The 21,743-nt window shown below is 36.6% G+C and overlaps 1 protein-coding gene across 2 annotated transcripts in view; it reads right to left on the bottom strand.

Moving 5' to 3' along the window:
* LMBR1 (limb development membrane protein 1) overlaps window positions 1–21,743 on the bottom strand; it is a 77,612-nt gene that overhangs the window by 29,524 nt on the left and 26,345 nt on the right. For both annotated transcript variants that reach the window (XM_069778195.1, XM_069778194.1), the window contains exon 5: window positions 20,946–21,049. In XM_069778195.1, coding sequence (XP_069634296.1) covers window positions 20,946–21,049 — 104 coding nt within the window. The remainder of the gene's footprint in view (window positions 1–20,945; window positions 21,050–21,743) is intronic.

Raw genomic sequence — 21,743 nt, 5'->3', positions numbered from 1 at the left:
TGTGGGCAGAAGAGGGAAGAGAGAGGAAAGAACACAGCCAAGAACTTTGAATCAGATATTTTCAAACATAAGAAAAATACAAATAAATAGCAGTTCCTTCTTCCTAAATATATACTCACATTTTATCAGGTAGACAAAAGCATAACATGTAATGCACATTTAAAAGGCAGTGCATAAAAAAAGGAAGTACTTACGGCTTTATAGTGCCCAGACTGCATTTTTCCCCTTAAAACCATAGAAAAATGTTTTAAATTGCATATGCCTTACAGTTCTCATTAATCTCATTATTCTGTAAAGTATTTTTTATACCATATGATTTTGCTCAAGCATTTTTAAAAGATGGATTACTTTTCTAATACTTTCAGCAAAGAAAGTGGATTAGCAAATTTTTATCTATGATTCCAATCAAGGGAATGGAAAGCCAATTATGGCAAGTAGCCAAATGGCCCAGCAAGCATTAAACACTGCGCAGGTACAATGCGCCAATTTAGTTAAAATACATTCTTCAACTGCAATTGCTTCCGCACCATTCCTCGCAGTCTTCGGAGCCCTCAAGTGTACAGTCGGAGTACTGCTCACTCCTTGGCTGCCCACACACCGCTGCTGCTGCTGCAGCCGCATCCATCACCTCCCATCTTCGCATGCTCTGCGCTGAATGGATCGTGTACTTCTCCCTCCCAACACACACAAATCACAGGTCTACAAGGTTATATATCATAGCATTTGCTCTTGAGTCTAAAAGTGTAACAAAGCTCTAATAATCAAATGTTAGATTTGCAAATGTAAATATACAAAATAATACGTAAAATCATATTTACTTTTTTTTTACTGGTGTTTTTAACACTAATTTTACTAATTTCAAGCAACAGAGCTATTGGGACACTTTCTTCAGACATCCTTGCCATTAAGTGACCGTCAGATTGCTGCTCACATAACAATTTCATTTTTCTCCATTTGCCAGTATACACCTCCACAAACAAACCCAATCTCTTGCTTCTCACACAGGTTCACTCCAGCTTGGGCATATTCCACTGAAAAGCCTACTTTATAGTTAAAAGCAGAAAGTTTGGTTTACTTTATTGTTTATCTACTTTTATCACCTCTTCCCTCACTGCTTAACACAAGAGGGTTATCTGTACATGACATTTACCCTGAAAATTATGCTCTCTACATAACCACTGCATCCAACCATGAATGAGAACCTCAGACATCCTAACCATGAGCATTGATCTCTTCTAGCACACCAGTTCCTCTCTGCCATCAGTCCTCTGCAAAAAGCTACGGCAGGCACAAAGTAAAAACAGACAAAAAGAGACCTTCACAAAATTCCCCTTAAGGCTTAAGTGGGCAGATTAAGTCCAACTCCATAAAGGACATCAAACGCCAAATTTCAAATTAAAGGTAGTAGAGGTAGGATATGGATTTACTCCTAGAATGTAGTCTGTGTACAATAAAAGTGGATTTGAGGTTGTTAAAAGCTACCAAAATGTTAATTTTGTAGTGCTCAGAAACTAGCTTTCAGTCTTCCAGAAGTTATTTCAAAGGTGAGCATCTAAGCCAAATACATGTATTTGAAGATTAAATAACCATATGTTTAGTATTCAAGTTTTGAACTTGAGCAATAAGTTACAAGAAAAGAAACAGATTAAGGTTTAAGTACCGAGCACTAATACAGAGCCTTCACTTAACAGAAGAAAGTTACAGGATTAGAAGAAGACCCAAAACATTCAAGGATGCATGCACAGAGATCTGCTTCAAGCTTTCCAAAAACCTTGCAGACTCCTTTCCTCTCCTAGGCATAGGAAAATATAAAGCTACCTCCTGGGCTTCTGAAAGCCTTAGCCACAGAAAGTGGATTCCTTACTCCCCCACTATGAGACACATGCACAAATTTCAGCTTCTCTGACTTCAAGTTTCACAGCAACAGATTCTTCTGGACAAACTTGGAAAATACTTCGTTTTACATGGCAAGCCAAACACCAAATCCTCCTCCCTTGGATAGAGTAGCACAATTGTCAAAACAGATAAACAAGAAATATGCTGCGATGGAGATAGTCAACCGTAAATAATGTTTTTTTCATATTTACTACAAGTGTTCTCTGAAGACAGGTAAGATTAGGATAACACATATAACACTCTCAAAAAAAGACAGATGACCACAGCAAGCACTCAGAGGTAACCACTGCTTTTGGCCAAAAGTACTGTTGGCACAAACTCTAGAAAAAGCCAGTGAGCTGCCTAATGAGCCTTCCCCATTTTTTGGTTTCCATGCTAGTTTGAATAATCTTTGGTTCTCAGAAAATTGGATCAATCTCCTTCTGTTCTCACTAGTGACACCTGTCTCCGCACCTATGTGATATATCAACAATACTGCAGTCTCGTGTATGTATTGAAAAGCATAGGCACTAATGAATACCTGGTAACAGTCCAGGATTTAAGGGAAAAAAAAAGATTAAGATGCTTAAAGCATATAGGTAAATACTTAATCTCAATTAGGCACCCATAAGACTGTGCCCTATTAAAACATTAATGTTCCAGGCACATTAGTTCATATTTACACACATTAATGTACCTGTCAAATAGCTGCTATTTGCAAGAAATGAAAGGTGCAGAATTTCCCCCCATGTGCGCACACAGAGGGAAAACTTCTGGAGAACCACAGAATGGCTGAGGTTGGCAGGGACTTCTGGAGGTCATCTGGTCCAGCCCCCTCCTCAAGCAGGACTACCCAGAGCCAGCTGCCAGGACTCCGTCCAGGCAGCTTTTGAGCACCTCCAAGGATGGAGATTCCACAACCTGCCTGGGCAACATGTGCCAGTGCTCAGGGACCCTCACAGTAAGAAAAAGAAGTGAGACATGAGCCTTAGACACCCTTACCACTTCTTATTTTTGCTGAAGGTAGTTTTGTTTGTTCAGGTGAAAAATTTAAAGCTTGAACATTACCATTAGTAACACCACTAATTTTAGAGCTGGGTAAAAATCTATACTCCTGACTTTGAGAACAGCGAGAAAAGACAGGTAAATACAAGCAACATTTAGTTTTATTTGAGTGAAAGCAAAACTATGCAAATAAACCTTGAAATTCAACGCTGAACTTTTTTTTTTCCTGAGCAAAAACCTCTTCACTGACATTTTGGTTTTGGCTTAATATTTCTTTGAGTCATTTCACTTCTCTCCCACAGCCCCATTATATTACTCAGATTTCTTAGATGAACCAAATGTCATGGCATACCTTCATGGCACAGAAGATATTGCCACTTCCATTTCACATAATACTTGTTGCACTTTTTTAAATCCATTTACTCCTCACATTTTTTTGTGTGAAAGGGAGCATCAGAGTCTGCCATCTTCAAAAATAGCAACAATCCCATTAAAACTGGAGATTTCCAATCAGCTTGTAAGAGTACATTTATTGCTCATGTTCAGTCTACACCATCGTATCTGTCTTGAATACAGAGTTAACAAATGAGTACAATATGAAAAAACATGTCATGTAGGTATGTAGGACTACTTCAAATTAGCATTCTAACAAAGCAAGGAAAAACAGTCATACAGCACTAAATCTTAATGTCAAGTTAACTGTGTGTGTGCACATGCATATGTATGTCCATGTACAAGTGCAGGTAAGGGAAGAAGGGGGGAATAGTCACCTTTTAAATCAGAGTTTTCCAATTGAAGTGTTTAACTAGGAGAAATTGCCTCACGAGCTCCTATGATCACTGCTTAACAGTCTCACAGAAATTAAACTGACTGTAAGAGGAATGGGAAAATACTTTGTATTTTTAGCTTGCTTTATTGTATTTGAGAAGGAAAATTAAGTTGTCCAAGTCTTCATCTAGTCTTCTTTTCCTACTGGTTCTGACAGGTAAGAACAAGGAAAGTAAGCACTATACTACCAACCAGGTCGCATCAGGTTTTTCAGAAAGTTGTTCTGGATCTCAACTTTCAAACCTGCATTTGTGTCCTGGTTTCAGCTGGGATAGGGTTAGTTTTCTTCTTAGTAGCTGGTATAGTGTTTTGGATTTAGTGTGAGAATGACATTGATAACACACTGATGTTTTAGTTGTTGCTAAGTAGCACTTATCCTGAGTCAAGGATTTTTCAGTTTCCCATACTCTCCCGGCAAGCAGGTGCACGAGAAGCTGGAAGGGAACATGGCCAGGACAGCTGACCCCAACTAGCCAAAGGGATATTCCGTACCGGAGAAGATCAGGCTCAGTAGATAAACTGGGGGAGAGTGGGCCGGGACAGGCTGATTGCTGCTCAGGCATCGGTCAGCAGGTGGTGAGTAATTGCATTGTGCATCACTTGCCTTTTCTTGGGCTTGTTTTTTTATTATTATATTCCTTTTCATTACTGTTATTATATTTTTATTGTTAGTATATTTTATTTTACTTTAGTTATTAAATTGTTCTTACCTCAATCCATGAGTTTTACTCCTCCCCCCCCCCGATTACTCCTCCCTGTCCCACTCAGGGGGGAGTGGAGCAAGTGGCTGCACAGTGCCTAGCTGCCAGCTGGGCTTAAACCACGACAATTTGATAACACAACTACTACTTCATGCTTAAGGTGTCCTTCATAACAAACATAAAGCATATACCACAACTAATTCACTGTCTTATGAATTATTTTAATGCAATTCTACTTGCAGTTTAACCTGTTTTAAAGGAAGAGGGATTTATTTATTTCCAAACCAAGCTTGGATTGCACAGTAAAGCACCAGAAGGATATCTCCAGGATATTGACACAGTTAAGGAAAAAAGACTGGTTTGCATCTATCCTGTGTTCTAGTACTTACAGAAGAATTCAAATGTAAGATGCAGACTGAAACAAATTATAAATGCCTACACAGCTTATTAAGTGGGGGTATAAGGAGAACAACCTTGACACCACTATCAATTAAAATATCAAGCTCAGATTTCAGTACACTATTAACTACACAGCCCTAAATAACAGTCCCATGCTGTAGAGCTATGAGATGAACACAACCATAGCCTTTAGAAATAATTAAAAGTGTTCCCCTCCACCTCAGGCTAAATTGTGTTGTTTTATAAATACAGTAATAAGAAAATTCTAAATGAGAAGACTGAGCTCAGGCAATATACTTGCTTTATTTTCAGTAAGACAAGCTGACCCCTGCAGTACTTCTATTACCATGTCAATTTTAAGGAGTTCATATCCCTTACTTTCTCTTGGCCAATTACTGCTGGTGAAGTTGGAGAGGTAAAAAAAAACCAACAAAACAAAAAAAAACGCACACACAAACCACAGCAAGATTTTAAAAAGCTTTTTCACAGTGCTACAAATACCAGGTATCAAAAAGGAAAAAAATCACAAACTACACAAAATGTAATTGAGCTTGAAGTTATAAAATTAAATGGCGAATGGAAATAGATGTTAAGGTGGTAGGTTTTCATACTTTCACTGCTATATACTAAGAACATTGGCAGTCACTTCAGCTTACATTTGTGTGAATGAGGAGAGAGAAGTGGGAAAGAAATAAGGGAAGTAGGAGGACCTAGAAAAAATGTATTCCTTTAAAAAAAACTTGTCTAGAATAAAGCCTGGGATTAGCAAAATTATTTGCCAGTCAGGAAGAATAGAAAAATCTGAATCTGTAACCAGGACATAGTCCTCAAAGGAAATGGATGAAGCAATGTAGACCATAGTCACTTCTTCAGACACTCCCTCAAGTTCAAAACACAAGCAAGACATGAACAGATTTTTTTTATTATAGAGAAAGGGCTCCGAAAGCATCCTCACTTTTGCAGGTGTTGATGTTGCTCCTACTACCCAAGGATATGCAGAAAAGAGAGAAGGCTATAAAACACTAAGAAGGAGAGAGATGAACTGGAAATGAAACAGAAAGAGCAAAAAGGTGGGACAGCAATAACGTGAGCTAAAAGAAAGGTAAATCTTGAGAAGAAGGACCTGATCTTTGATCTTCAGTTTGTACACAAATTTCTCTGTAGGTCCGAAAATGGGAGGAATGTTGTTCCCAGGATGGACTCAGTTAGGGCCACCCTTTGGGAAGCATGAACCACAGTTTGAAGGAAGGTGGCACTTCTCTTGCTGGACAGTGATTTTAGTTTTAGTAGCCCAATTTTAAAGTCTTCTTCCATTAAGGTATCTAGAACAAAACATCAACTGTCATTGCTTCCAGCACTACAAGCACATAATATGATCTCTGGTAATTGTAAACAGGAAAACAAAACACATCCAACAGCTTGCAATGCCTTGAAGTGAGTTTCAGATTATCCATAAGGCAAAATGGACTTCTGAAAGTGAATTACCTGCATGGTTCCCTATTGTCAGGGAAGCAGAAGCTTGGCATCCTACAGGCCAACTTGACACATAAAAGGAGTCTCTTGTGGAAGATGAAAGTATGGTCAACAAAAACTTTTGGAAGCTAATTACTATAATTTGATAGAAATTACAATTAACCTGTTTATCAAGAATATCGGGGAAAAAAGACTGGCAGATTATACCCTCTAACTGCCCCCCCCCCCCCATTTTAAAAAACAAACCCAAAACAAAATCCTAAAACCTTCCAAGTTTCACAGTTTAGACTCAACAGCTCACCTTACATTTTTACTCACAGTACATTTTCAAAATCCACCTAGTTCTTTAACATGAGCACTTAAGCAAGTAAAATATTTTTTTGAAGGAAAGATGTTTAACACACAGCAGCCTGGAACTTGCCAGAAGCCTAGTAATATCTGTCATCATCTCTGTACACTAATAAGGCGGGGAGGACAACAAAAATAGAAGAGGAACAAAAAGAGCATTTGAAGCTCTCAAGGCATGCTTACAAATAAAAGCTGTCCTACAAACACATTCTATGGATCTTGTGGTTTGTACAGCCTTGTAGAAGTCTGAGAGTCAGATACCTCTTTCTTTAAAATTCAACTGCTGAGATATTCAGAAGTTTTTATATTGTTTAATCCTGAGCTACTTACGTTGCCTGGAGCATCAAGCCTAAGGGTTCATGTTTCCAGAAAAGCCTAATTTTAGCAAGAAAGGTTTTCATTATTCTAAAAGTGTTCTGACAAACTTTTAGTTGCTACTCTGGAAGATATCATCAAAATCTTAACATGTTTCTTTCCTATTATGATTAAGACAGATAAGTCATCCTGGATGATAAATACCCAAAATGTATTACAAACCAGCACATGGCCAAAAAAAGGTAAATCTTAGCTGAAAAGCCCAGTGAAGTACAAATGGCAACAGTCCCGAAGGGATGACGGATGTCATACAAGAAAGTCAAAAAGTATAATTACTACAGAAACCATTTCTCCTCCCCAGTACATTTGTGTTAAGCAGGATGACTATTATGCCAATTGCAACACATTAAGACTTTTCCCACCATGTGTGTTCACACGTAACACCTAGAGGCTGGTTGCTACTTTCTCAGAGAACATATATGTTTGGCGATACATTTCTTACAGCTTTTCAGTAAGGAAAAGGGAGATTTCCTGATAACTGAGACAGTAAGAGGTGTTGGCGTTTTTTCCCCATTTGAAATTCTATAACTCTTGTGAATTATACAGATGTAACAATACAAAATGCTTTGTTGTTAAGCTAGCATAGGTAACAAGTGGAGACCTTACTCTGCACACTGGTTGTCCACAAGGTTTCGGGTATCTTGCGTAACTAGCACTTAGCACAGGGATCTTTCCTAACTCCAGTGACTCACAAGGACAGTGCATAGGCAAGAAACCTGCTGACTGCTCCTCTCTCCATTAAGAGTCACATGCAAAATCTGGAAAGGCTTTTGCCATTCTTGCAAAGCTGCCATTCTTGCAAAGCTAAGGTAAAACATGCACCTTATATCCACGAAACACACCATGGGAGATACAGTTAACTTCCAAGCAGTGACACCCCCGTGGCAGAAACTCAAAAGTTGTTACTTTTTGGGAAAGAATGATTACATAAATGAAAGCAATCGAGCCATTTTTTGCCAATTTTTGTTCTACCAGTTGTGATTAGGAACACAAGTATTATTTTCCAGCAATCCAGGCATAATTTTTAATGCTTTCTAATGCTATAAGGATTTCAACATATACATACAGATAGTATTTACCAAGAGTTCTTGTGTTTTAACACAGATGGAGTAGGAAAACTTGCAACGTGTTTTTTTCCCCTTTCCATAAGAAGCAAAACTGATGGTAAAACCAAAGAACTACAGCCCCATCCTTACTTCAAGAAAAAGCATTTCTTTGCTGGAACATTACCTGGCTATAGTGATTTTGATGAACACATTATTAGTGCCTATAAGATGGACATTTTTGGAACTATATCACCAATGTATGACATGGTATGGCTTTTGTTAATTGTAATTAATTCTACATTTTAATTTGGTTGCAAATTGTGCAGAAAAAAGAATAAATCAAAAACTATTATCAATGAAGTAAAAATTACAGCATGTTACACACAAAACCAGAGAGTCCTAACAAAGTTTCTATGGTGCTGAGTATTTGAACACAGTTCTGCTTGGACATCTTGACCTCTTGCAAGGTAGGTAAACATTACTTTTTACACCATGCCCTGACCCATGGGGAAAGCCTGGGAAACATTTCTGCAATCATGGCACATTTAAAGTACACATGAAGCCCATTGTTTTCATGTGACAAAAAGGAGTCTTAGTAACCTTAAGATTTGTTCAGTGAGAGGCTGACTGCAACAAACATGCATGCTAACGTCTGCAGAAAATAAATGGAGGCACCAAAAAAGAACAAGAACTACAGCAGGTATGAGGTTGGGGATGTTATATATTAACATCAATTACATTTTTAGCATGCGATATCCCCTCTTCCTCAACTTGTGAGTACCAGTGAAGAGATCAGCTTTAAGCATTCTAACCATTTCTATGGTTAGAAACCACACTTTGAGCAATCTTTGTTCTGACCTATTAAAGGCAGTGCAGAAACAATTTTTTTAATAAGTAAAAGGAGACCCATTTTCCATCAGGTAAAATGGAAACATGTACTACATTTAGCACACTGATATTTAGTCAAGGTGTCATCACCTTATGAGACTACCACAACTTACTGAGTCAAAAACAGAAGCTGTAGTTTTAGGAAAACTCAGTTCATTTAAAAAAAAGTAGAAGCCAATGACTCAGAACCCTCAGAGTGAACTAAAAAAATTTAATCAAGAAATAATATATTCAGGCATCAGATTCAAGCAATCAGAAGAAAAGTTTCCTCGCCCATGCAAGAACTGTAACCAGTGCTGACTGTCTTTTCTCACACCACCTCTTCCCTCACAGAATCTTTCCAGCCTGTGGGGATTTTAAGATTAAAATGAACACTTTTCATCACAACATTAATGAATGTATTTTAAAGTTTATATTTATTTTCCACGCAATACAAATCTTAAAAATTCATAGTCACAAAATATTCCCAGCAACTTTCAGCTGATTTTTGTGTTAGTACCTTTCTCCAAATGATTTCATGCTGGTTACCATTCAGTCAATGGAGCAAGAGGAGGCAGCTGAAATCATTTAACTGTATAGAATTTAATAGTTATACAGTATAAGTAACAAAATCCAGAAATTTCAGAGAGAAACTAGGAACTGAAGAGAGAAAAACAAAATGAAAGTTAAAGGAACTTGGATGGAAAAAAAACATGATGAATTCTTTGGGTATTGGCTAAAGACGTGTACCAATTTCCTAAAATGAGGAAAAGCTAGACAGACTATCAGAGAAAATGCAAACACCTACTGGCTGGAATAAAATAATTACAGCCTACAGCTTTCAGATGTATGTGACTACCCTGCTACAGTCTGCCTTTCCCTCCTTTGCAGAAAGAAACTATTGAAAAAAAAACAACAAAAAAACTCCAACCAAACCCAAACAACAAAAAAACCCCTCACACACCAAAAACCCAGGCTTATGTCTAATCTCTTACTAAAAAGGACAAATGCAGATCTATTGACACTGTGGCAAAAGCATACAACCCAAACCTTTTGGGGGGAAAAGAAGTAAGAAATGAAAGGATACACATAGTAAATTGATGACTGTCCCAATACTACCCCTTTCCTCCATAAGTTTCCTCTGTTGTTCCATTCACTAGGCCAGCCCTCACTAATTAGCTCTTAGATGCTCCACTCCCTCCACCTACCAAGTTTCCCAGACTTTCCAAAGCCACCTGCAACAACAACATGGGAGCTGTGGGATTTCTGACACTACGAGTCTCCATCTAATCATCTACTTTTGGATCAGAAAGAAACTTTCCTGCTAGACTGGAGTGATAGGAAGATACATAGATATTTTCCAACTTCTTTTTAGCTTGGCAGAGGATTAAGATATGTAATGCAAAAGTATAAAGAAATAGTTGGAATTTGTGATTATGTTTCTGGCAGAAAGAAACAACGAAGACAGTTCCCAAAAGCAAATGACACGTAGAAGCACACAGGTCACTACTGAAGTTCTAAAATAAAGAGAAACCTGAAGTTTTTTCTGTATCAAGGTCTATTACTAACCCCCTGCAAGGCTGAATAAGATCAAGAAGAAAGCACGCTTCTAGGAACTGGCCAAAGCACCAAACTGCTGGAAGTTCCTTTTAATAAGCTGGGATTATCCTTCAAAAAGCTACACCAAAAAAGTAAAAAAAAAAATTCTAAAAAAAAGAAAGAAAGAAAATGGCCAGGAATAGGAGACAAACTCACTGGTGCTCCTTCCTCCCCTCCATTGTAAATAACGTTGTTGACTGCCTTATAAAACCTAACTACAGATGCATTAGCTCCTGCCTTACATTGTCCATTTACAATAAGTAATTCTTAATATAGAGCAATCCTTCATGTGGCATATTTCTAGTAATACTAAACAAGTAATAGAAACTAAAGGTCTAAATATCACATTGCTGGTTATCAGTATTAACAAAAAAACCCCATTGTTTTTAGAGAGGGAATCAGAAGTGGTATTTGCCTAGTAAAGCCTCATTTAATAAAAGGAAGCCTATTAGAAAATTGTTTCATGCTTTTTTATGATTAAGATATTTATATTAAAACTCGCCACTATCAATATAAAATTATCTCAATTTTCCTCTCTGTGAATTGAAAGGACATATCTGTAAAGTCTTTTTTAAATTTTTATATAAAGCAACAAAAGCCCACAAAGAGACTTAAAATAGATACAATGTATTTGCTTGTCCTGAAAGGTCACTATTTGATGTCAATGAAGACTCAAATGAAAACACACACTAATGTGAAAGTATTCAAATATTAATAAAATATTCCTCGTGCATAAACCAGCCATTTTTATAAAATAAATCACCATGCTCAAATAAAAACAGCAGCAGATTAATGTTTCTTACCATTTAATAAAATAAAAAAAAAAAACAACAAATACTGAGATGGAGAGGTGTTCACATTGCCTTCTTGAAGTCTCTAACTCAGACATGACAAATTCTTAGTGGCATCTGCATTTTTCCATTGACTAAAAGAGGGGGCTTCTAGATCCCCTGAATCACAGCCACTGTGGGGATCCTGCATGTGTGAATACTCACCTCCTTCCCAAAGGATGGCAAAATTTTCTAGTTTAAATGAAATAGTTATATGAATTTTATTATAAACTGACAATAAAAAAACCCAAAGAAATACATCTCAGGGGTTTTAGATATACAGCTATCATCTATCACAAACAGAAGGGTCTATAGAGGGCATTAAGAATGTTCCATCCAAACAAAATTTGGAAAGTACTCATTTCTGCCTAAAAAAAAAGTGGTTTAGGGGGGAAAAAAAAAAAAGTATTTTAGAACCCAGTGCTTCAGTTTACATCAATGATAAATGAAGAGATTCAACCTTAGTATTGGTAGCTGTACCATCTGTACACTTTACAAGCAGTACAAGTATTTAGCATGTCTATTTTTACTCATGCAGAACTCCGTAAGTTATCCTAAAAACAAATAAAAACGGTAACATAAAATAAACCACTCAATTTATTCACTAAGAGAGCAGCAGAGAAAAATATTCACATCTTATTCCATTTGAGGCTTCCAGCTACATACTAAAGCTTTTAACAAAGAACTATGGAAATTCCACAAAACATAAGCATGCTAAATACAGCAGAAATGTATAATTTCAGAACGTAGGAGTGGGGAAAGCACAAAAGTTCAGCAATGCATTTTGCTCCTGGCTCAGATGAGGTGGAATAACTAATGCTCCAGTGCTAGCTTCTAAAACGAATTAGTTTTACAGATGACTACCTACTCATAATGCATCAGTCATCTAATACAGTTTCTCACAGTATGCTAGAGAAGTAATGGTCAGAAAACCACAGTTTGAAATAACACTATGCCTGTTTGGGATTTTCTTTGCACAGTATTTTTACTCCAATATTACTAACAATCCTTATTTCATCTTGTTACTCTACTAATTCCCATAGCTCAAAGACATGAAAATATTGCAAGAACACAGACTAACCTGACGTATTTTGCTTTTCTATCTATGTTAAAGAATTGGTCAAAAAAAAGTAATTATAATCTCAATCCCATAAATTACTGCAGAAAAGCTCAATCATTGCTCAGCTAATGAAGTCGCAGTGAGGCAGGTAGTGCAGAAAAGCTATGCCAAATAAACTATACCATTAGCTTATCGCCTGTTAACCTATTTTTTTGTAACTTACACTGAGGCCTCTTTAAAAGAAGTACATTCTAATTTATGGAAGCAACCAACTGACATTTAACTACTTTAATGAAACGGAGCACAGATCACATCTCATCACATCTTGATCCAATGTGTGCAACAACCAACATCCACTTAGTTACCCCTCAGCTGTCCCCAGATACAAAACTGTTACATATATTCAACAAACCATAGATCTCCTTATGGTAAAATAAAAAGGACAGATTTTGCATATAACGTCCCCAACTGACTTAAGTAAGACATCTTACAAAACCGTACAAAATGTTTTATATATCTACAAAAACAAATTCACATTAAGCCATTATTCCTCAACAGTCACAAGTTTCTCTCTCCTAGCCACTGATTCTTCAATTTCTTTTTATCTTGCTCTCATTGAAACGTGACGTGGCCCTAAGTTGAGGAATGCATGCATGTTATTTACCTGTCCTGCACAGCCTTTGATCCTAAATGTCTAAATACAGACAGCAAAAAAAAAGAAAAAAGCACACTGAAATCTAGGCTTTGTAATACTAAAATTAATACAAGGCTTTGTAATACAAAAATTAATACAAGCAACATTTCCAACCTCTTCTTGACCTACCTGTAGTAATTTTCATGTTCTTACTGTCTTTAACTTAACTTTGTCTTACAGTCATTGTGAAAGGACAGAAACACAGACATCCCTGCAATACTTTTACAGACAAAGGTATTTTCATCTCATACTAATCTACAGTCTAGTTACATATTCAAGTCACAGGTCCTCAAAAGCAAGCCATACACTCACATAACTCTTTTCAGACTAATTTGCTGAAATATACCTGTAAAATAACAACATTTTTTTCCCCTCTGCAGAACTGCAAATAAAGGACCTGGTAGTGTAAAGCTATAATTTTAACATGTTTTCAGAGTTTAGTGTATACACTTGTCAACATGACATGCTAACAAGTATGCTAAATGTTGTCATCTTCCATTTCCTGCCATTTTATAAGCTCTTCTCAAATTAATATTAGATGTGCCTGTCCTCTACACTACAAATTACAAGCACACTATACATTTAGCTGTGTACACACCATTTCTGAGACTTCAGTGGAAGCACGTGAAGTCACAATATGCACCATTCTTAATGCAAGATTTACCGTTAAATATAGTCCTTAACTATCCACCCTACATCTTACAGATTATGTTATGGGTTTGTATAACTGTCAGTTAAGTATGCTTTTATTTTAACAGGGAGGTGGAAAAACCCTGGTCAAGCTGCTTGCCAAATCAGAATCCCAGAATAATCAGGATCTGCTTCTAAACAACAACAACAAAAGTCTAATAAATTTTAAGTAGTGTCATTTTAAACTACTCCGGTTTAAAGAACTGGACTTCATATCTGAACTTAAGATGTTAGCTTATGTCAAAAATACAAAACCAAACAGCTGCCTTTGATGTGACTGATTAAACAACTTTTGTCTCTGGTATTACTAATGGAATGAGTAAATGGGTTGTAATATAATGTAGAATAATTCAGTTACATACTAGTAAACATTTCATGGAGATCAGAGCACTAAAGTCTCAGTTCATGCTGAATGATTTTATAGACAAATAAATATGAGCTTAAATGCCAAATAAACATACACTGTTAAGAGGGTACCTCAAGACTATTTGGTGAGCCATTACACACAGTGGCCCGTGGGTATTACAGTCAGAGGTACATGCAAGCATAAAACACGAAGTCAAATGCTGTTTCCAAACAAGGTTCAAGGCTCTTGCACTCTCTAAATCACTTTCCCAGAAAAATAAAGACAAATTTAGAAAATTGACTGGTTTTAATTAGAGATAATCTCATATTGAAAAGGATTTCCAAGCTGCTTCCCCCAGTATTTTTTATTATAGGAACAATTGCTTTGCACAGAATACTGCTTGAGATTAGAAAAAAAGTTTCTAAAAGTAAACACTTCAAAACTAACTTTGAACATACTTCCTAGATTAGCTTCATCACATACTGAAAATATATTTTATAGTGCTCTACACCTATAGTTGTACCAGAGTTTTAACGGTACCCACAGCAAAACTGGGGAGTACTAGTTTCTGTATTTTTGCATGTAGAAAAACTGAATTTCCATACCCACCAAGAAAGGAAAAAGCAGCAGGTTTACTTTTCACTTAGGTTTATTACTACATTTAGTTACCTAGAGTTCACAAATACGACACACTGCAAGATAACACATTAGAAACTTAAGCTTAGTTCAGTTTTATTATACAGTAACATGACTAGGAAAAGTTATTGCTGTTGATAAATAAAGAGTGTATCAAATCAACTCAAATATTGAGGAGATGGAAGACACACTGTAGCTGCTCAGCAAGTTAACAATAGCTTATCTTTACAGCAAAAAAAAGCCGTTTCAAAAAATGCTAGTAAACTGCATTTTTGCAAAGCTTCAATGTTTCACTCCCTCCCCAAATCAGTAATTTTATTTAGAAAACACATTTTAAAAAGCCATGCTCCAATGAAAGAGGGGAAGGGAAAAAATCTGCCCTTAACAGCAGAAACCACTGTATTTCACTATTTGGAAGGGAACCTACACACCACATTTTACTTGCATGGGCTAAGCTGCAGCTGCTAACACAAGCAGGACTTTGCAGTCACACCAGCCAAATGAAATCTTTATACAGTAGCAAGCACTATGCAATAAACTGTTCTGAACACTGGCCCATCTCACCTGCCTTAAGTGTATGAATAAACTGCTACATTTTTAAGTGGTGTTTTTATTAAAAAAACTCAATGAGAATTTGGGAAGAGATATCAAGGAAAGGCAAGCAGATGGAGAGACTAGCTGACACATAACAATAGCTGGTGAAATATTACTCTTATTTTCTGTAATAAACACCAAGATCAAAACATTATGCAAGTTAAATTTCCTTGAAAGGTTCCCAGCAGGAGTTTTCCTTTTTGTTTGTGCAGTACGCGATTTCCTCTCACCCACAAAAAACATACCAAGAATGTGCATGTGCCACTAACACTAAGCAGCACTTCCTTAATCACTCATTTCCAACAATTTATGGATGATCAGTGGCAAAAACGAGCAAAAATAATGAAAGCGTGCAATGAAAGCTCATTGAGACAAACCGGCTTGGACTTCCTACTCATTTCTGTGTCTCTTTAAGATGGGGGTCTGATACAAATTAGCCACTGGGAAAAAAGTCATCTGGTCATAAAATACAGTACAGGGTCACTTTTATGTAAGTTTGCCAAAAGGGACATAAACCAGGACAATTTCAAACTGTGACACAGGATAGAAGTATATTAAAAAAATCTTTGTTCCTCCTCCATTGTGCTGTCATGTTGCTCAGCTTTATAGACATTCTGAGCACCAGCTCTGGCCTCTTCGCTTCCACCTGGTCTACCTAATTAATTAAGCAAGGAAGTTACCTCAAATTTTTGTACTATTTGTTTTTATTATCATGCACTTCTTTTGATGTTCCAGGAGTTAACCTCTTAATCCACAGACTCTGTGTGTTGTGTTCCGAACATTTTGGGATGTCTGGATAATTTGGATAATTGGTCAGGATGTTGCTGTCGCTCATGTTAAACTTTATGCCATGACTTCAAGTTCAAAGATCAGTATTAAGGCAAAATACTTCATAAAGCCTTTTAAAAACTCTACTCGTGATTATGCAATACCTAGTTATTCCAGTTTCTCACGGCGGTAAATTGCACTATTTGTATTTTCTTACAAGGAAATTACTCCTAAACATCTCTATCTTTGTCAACTTCAAACAAATACAAATTTCAGTTGAAGTTACATCAAGAGAAAGCATATTTTAAAGGTCAAGAAAAGGTATAGCAATTATCTCCTCAAAAATGCTTGCCTCCTTGACACAGCAGCATACATGTAATTTTCTGTGCAGTCTGTTACCACACATGGAAACATCAGCACTGTGAACTACAGATGCACAACTGCAAATACCACAATTTTCCTTTTTTGGCGAGAATGATAAAGAATTAGGTTAATTCTGACATTAAGAAACATGGTTGACACCTTTGTTTCATAACTGTACTGCAGAATTTGGGAAGGCCAGTGACAAAGAACTGAAAGAGTACCTAAACAAGAAATATAGCTTTATGCAGAGACTCTATAAAGGAAGACAAGAAGAATATAGAAAGATATGAAAAAGTTTAATACCTATGCAGAAGATTAAGGTTACTTCAGGTACTCCAATAGCTCAGTTAATAGCACTGGCTAAGGTATAATATATCACAATGACCTCCAACTACCTCAGTAGTCTTGAAAAACCTAATTCACACATGTGCATGAAAATACACGTGTGCATAAACGCACACATGGCATGTACACATATATTATACACCTCCAATATTGCTTACATAATTATTTTCCTGATAACAGAAGTCTACCACTAAATGGAAATAAACTATAGCAAGGAAGAGCACTTAAGCTCTTTAAAAGGGCACGGCCAACCCCCTTAGGCCCAAAATGCCCTTTCTGAATTAACATAGTGGCTTTAATTAAAAACTAGGCAGAGAATCAGTTTGATTTTCAGTACAACACTGCATCCGTCCATGGTGAGTGCCTAATTTCCGTATCTCTCTCCTCTACATAATATGCAAGTCCTTGGTTGTTTTAAACTGTTGCCCCGGGGAATCGAAAAGAGTCTATAAGAGGGGCCATGTGCCATTTAGAAAGTATACTAGCAACCAAGAAAAAAAAGCAATAGTAAATTGGAAGATGGTTAATCAAATCCATTCTGATTCATGAAACTTTAACAGTTAAGGGGGCAATACTTCCTTACAAGAACATAGAAAGAAAAGCTATACAAAGCTCATAATAGTAACCTATGAGCTATCTGAAATACCATAGCTTGCAAAAAGTTCACACTACCGTGAATACATAAAATCAACTTGTATAGCATAATCTATGATAAACACTCAAACAGATGGCTAAAAACTTCAGGGGTTAGGCCCATATGTGATAATGACTAACATTACTGTCGCAATTTAAGCTGAACAAAGAAATCCATTAAAAAATGAAAAAAATCCATTCAATTTCAAACTGAACATCTTTTAATCATTCATTTTCAGAACTTCTATTACAATCCAGCAAGTAATTCTTACATGAACACCTTCAAACAGACATCTTGACTGTGCACATCTAAATCTCAAGTGACCTGTTTATTCATAATAATGAAGGTAATTCTATGACAAATTCAAGTTGACCTGCACGAAACCTTCCAGTGGAAACAGTCTTTTTATCCAAATTTTGAGCTGAGCTGGGGATCTAGAAACAACTACTTTCCCTACTCCTCGTATCCAACTCCCAGCCGAAAGAGTAAAGATTACATATCCTGTGCCAAACCTCCTTATTGAATGCCTTCACATTTACAGTAGATCGCTCTTCTCTTAAATGCTACAAGTTTTGCCAGATGTATGAAATGTTCATTTAAACTGAAATCACTAAAATCTGATTTTGCCAGTTAACAGTAATAGCATTTGAATGATGTTTTAGCTCTGGCCCATTAGTCTGATGTGATGAATGACAAAATATGACTTTTTTTTTTTTTTAAAAACTTGCACAAGTATAATCAAAACCGAAATTTGTTAAAGTACCAGAATTCAACAAAGTAATCAAGGTCTCAAAATCTTCTCTGAGAAGAGGCAAGATACGCAATATGCAAAAATCTAGGGAAAGTAAAAGAGATGGGAAGTACCCTTTACAGATTCTAGAACTGAAAAACTTACATGTAATCCTGAGTTCAATTAACTATAATTTTTCCCAGATTTTAATCACTCTATTATGTGATATAATTCCTTAAAAAAGTATATACAGTACTTATATCAAGGAAAACTATGTATCTGCCTGAGAATTTGAACAGAACAGCACACTCAATTTTAACTATCCACTTAGTCGAGAACTGACATTTGCCACTTACTTTCTAAGAAAAGTGATCAAAGACAAGGTATGTTCATATTAAAATGGACTACAATTCCCACATATTCACCAATAGCTTCAGGGCTCACTCAAAGCTGGTAAAACAATTCAGTATGTCTGCATCCATTTTGGATACTTTTAAATAGAGCAGCCGGGTAGAACAGACATTGGACAAAGGCCTTGAGTACCTGTACTAGAATCATGCTTGGCTTTTGGGATGTACCAAAAACATTCAGGAGGAGTCAAAGTAACAAAAAAAATCCCCAAATTGGGTTTCCCCCCCAATAGGTGGGTTTTGATATTAAAATCTGATCTCATTTACCCCATGAAGAAGCAAAACTACTCTAAAGCACCAACAATTGTCTTTCTCCTTACATCTGCATATAGATTATGGTTGTATCTCATCTAGAGTTACAAATGCTTCCAAGTGTAAACATGTATGGTGATCCTATTTATCTTGAACGGGATTTATTGATAGCCAGTATCATAAGTTTAAAAGTTACACTATAACTATTAAAGTTTTATGTAAAATGCAAGTTTTACACAGCTGGGATACATAATGCATCTGTTGGAGCCAACAGAAATCTACAAGTCAAGGGGACACACCAGCAGTACCACACATGGTATGCTGACGGAGAGAATTCTTGGTTTTGGTTGGACTGCAGGAGACGCAAACCCCACTAAAATCAGTTAACTTATTTCATTTTTAGAAGGAAAGATATACATTAGCTGTGGCTAGATATTTAGAGCCAAAAGGAAAAAGGAGTAGCCTCCACCTGAAACCTGGAAGGACAAAAGGAGTTGCTAAAAGTTTTCTTAGCCTTCTGGATATCTGAAGTGAAGGAAGAAGAGAGGAGAGTGTTTTCCAGCCAAGTTGGATATGTAAAGTTAAACATAATAGCCCATCACCAAACTCCTTTGAAGCTGAACTCATTAGCTTGGTCACCCAAACTTTTAAGTAACTTGGATACATCTACAGTTCAGTCAATACAAACTAACACTGCTGTAGCATCAAGAAGCACAGAACAAGCTATACCAAACAAGTATTTACACACCATCTGGATTGGGTCCTGCAGGTCCTTTCTGACACAGCTATATTGCTCAAGTTGATGTAATCTCCCAGTAGCTTCAGCTTTTGAATAAAATCTTCAGTTTAGTCTCTCAATTAAAATTTCCCTTCAAGCTGTACTTTTAAGGTGGTTTTTTTTTTGCTGTCCTGTTTTCTCTCTTAAGCATCTACATGAATCCTAAAATCCCAAATCGAATGCAGTACTTCAGCTGAGTTTTCCCCAATTCCACCAAGAATAAAAATGGCAACTTCATTGCCTCTATGCCAATTCCTGTTCATGCAACCAGGAATTACGTTTTCCCTTCTCGCCACAATCATCCCCTCATTGATTTATATTACGTGCAATCCACCAATGACTCACAGTCTTTTGCATCCATCTTTAATGCGTTTCATTTTCCTGATTTCAGACCATTTTTCAAGATCCTTTGCTTTCTAATAATTGTCATCCAAAAGGCACAGAATTCCCTCAAGTGTAGTATCATTAAAAACAAAAGTGTAACCATTCGGATGACAAAGATTAATGAAAATGTGCTACAGTTGGTCCCCAGACAGTCATTCCAGTTTCATTTATTTGATATTTATGATTTGAAATTCATTTTGCTGTGCCTCCCATTAAAGTAATTTTTCATTATATTTCTTTAGTTCACATATTAATATAATCGTTATCATCTTATCATTCAGAAATTGCTTTGCCAAATTCCATGCTTCACTGAAATACTCAGCCCTCTCAACTTGAGCATATTCCACTAAGTTGAATATTTTTAGTTATTCTCCACCCATTTAAGACACTTTTCTTAACATATTATCATTAATACTGACCGCACTTGAACCTTTTTTGGGATGTTTGTAATCTTTAAAATTCACAAATCAAGATTGTTTTCTCTGGGTCATCCGTTACTTAATCAACCTTCCCATTAGTAAGAAGCCTGTACTTCTTTCCCTTGTTACTTCATTTCTAGTGTATTTATTGAACCTTCTCTCCTTTTAGCAACCCAACAAAATCATTTTCCAAAAATAAAATACTGATTAAAACATTGTTATTAAAAAAAAAGACAAGTTAAGTAATTCTCTTCATTTCAGTATAAATGGCTTTTCAAGGACTTGGTTTTTTCCCCTCCTTAAGCTTACTCACAGCCACACACCGTATAGCTTCACCTGCTTGTGCAAGAGGGCGCATCTGTATATACACGTTCACATAAGCATACACATGCCACCACCAAATCCTCCCAAATTTCTAATTTCAGTTTCATCAGAAACAAGGGCTGAAAACGGAATATATGCTGTAAAGACTCTGTATTTAACGGTATTTTCCTACCTTTTTTAAGCCAGCAAATCCTTCCGATTCCAGGAAGAAAAAGGCAAAGGGCATCAACACAAACAAACATAAATTCGAAAAAAGAGAAGCAAGATTCCATAAACCTGCAACAAACAAGAAAAAAGTTTACATTATGAGTTTCTCAGCATTAAAAGTTAAAAGACACTACATTTTCCTCCCTTATATGTAACAATAATATGCATACAAGTGCTAACAGAAGCCAGGTTTTTACGGATATAGTTATTTACAGGCTGAAAAATACCCATTTCTCTGCAGAATCATCTTCAAACAAAAACTGGATACCAACTTAAACAGCAGCAAATGTCTGAAGTCTTGGGAGACAGACTGCAAACTCAGATGGACTACTTCCACAATATCCCACTGAAGGCTCTTCAGAAAACCACCTTAAAAGTTTTCAGGACAAGAGTATTTTACCACTATCAGTGAATCTCACAAAATTAAGTTCTGTGTACTCACTTCCTCCCATATTTTTTCCTCAAGAGAAACTTAGACAAATCATGGATTTTAACATGAACAATACACAATTCCCATCATCACCTCCAAATTAGAAGAAGGTATCATGGTAACAGCAACAGCAGCCTTCCATGATGAGATGACTGGCTCAGTGGGCAAGAGGAGAGCACTGGATATTGTTTATCTCAACTTTAGTAAGGCTTTCAACATCATCTCCCATAAATCTCCTCATAGTCTAATTAACGAAGTATGAGCTCGGTAAGTAGACTCTGAGGTGGACTGAAAATTGGCTAAGCTTCTGGGCTCAAAAGGTTGTGACCAGCA

The sequence above is a fragment of the Haliaeetus albicilla genome, chromosome 2 (genome assembly GCF_947461875.1).
Source record: "Haliaeetus albicilla chromosome 2, bHalAlb1.1, whole genome shotgun sequence".
NCBI lineage: Eukaryota > Metazoa > Chordata > Aves > Accipitriformes > Accipitridae > Haliaeetus > Haliaeetus albicilla.
The sequence above is the reverse complement of the archived record's forward strand: the minus strand, read 5'-3'. Positions and strand labels throughout refer to the sequence as shown.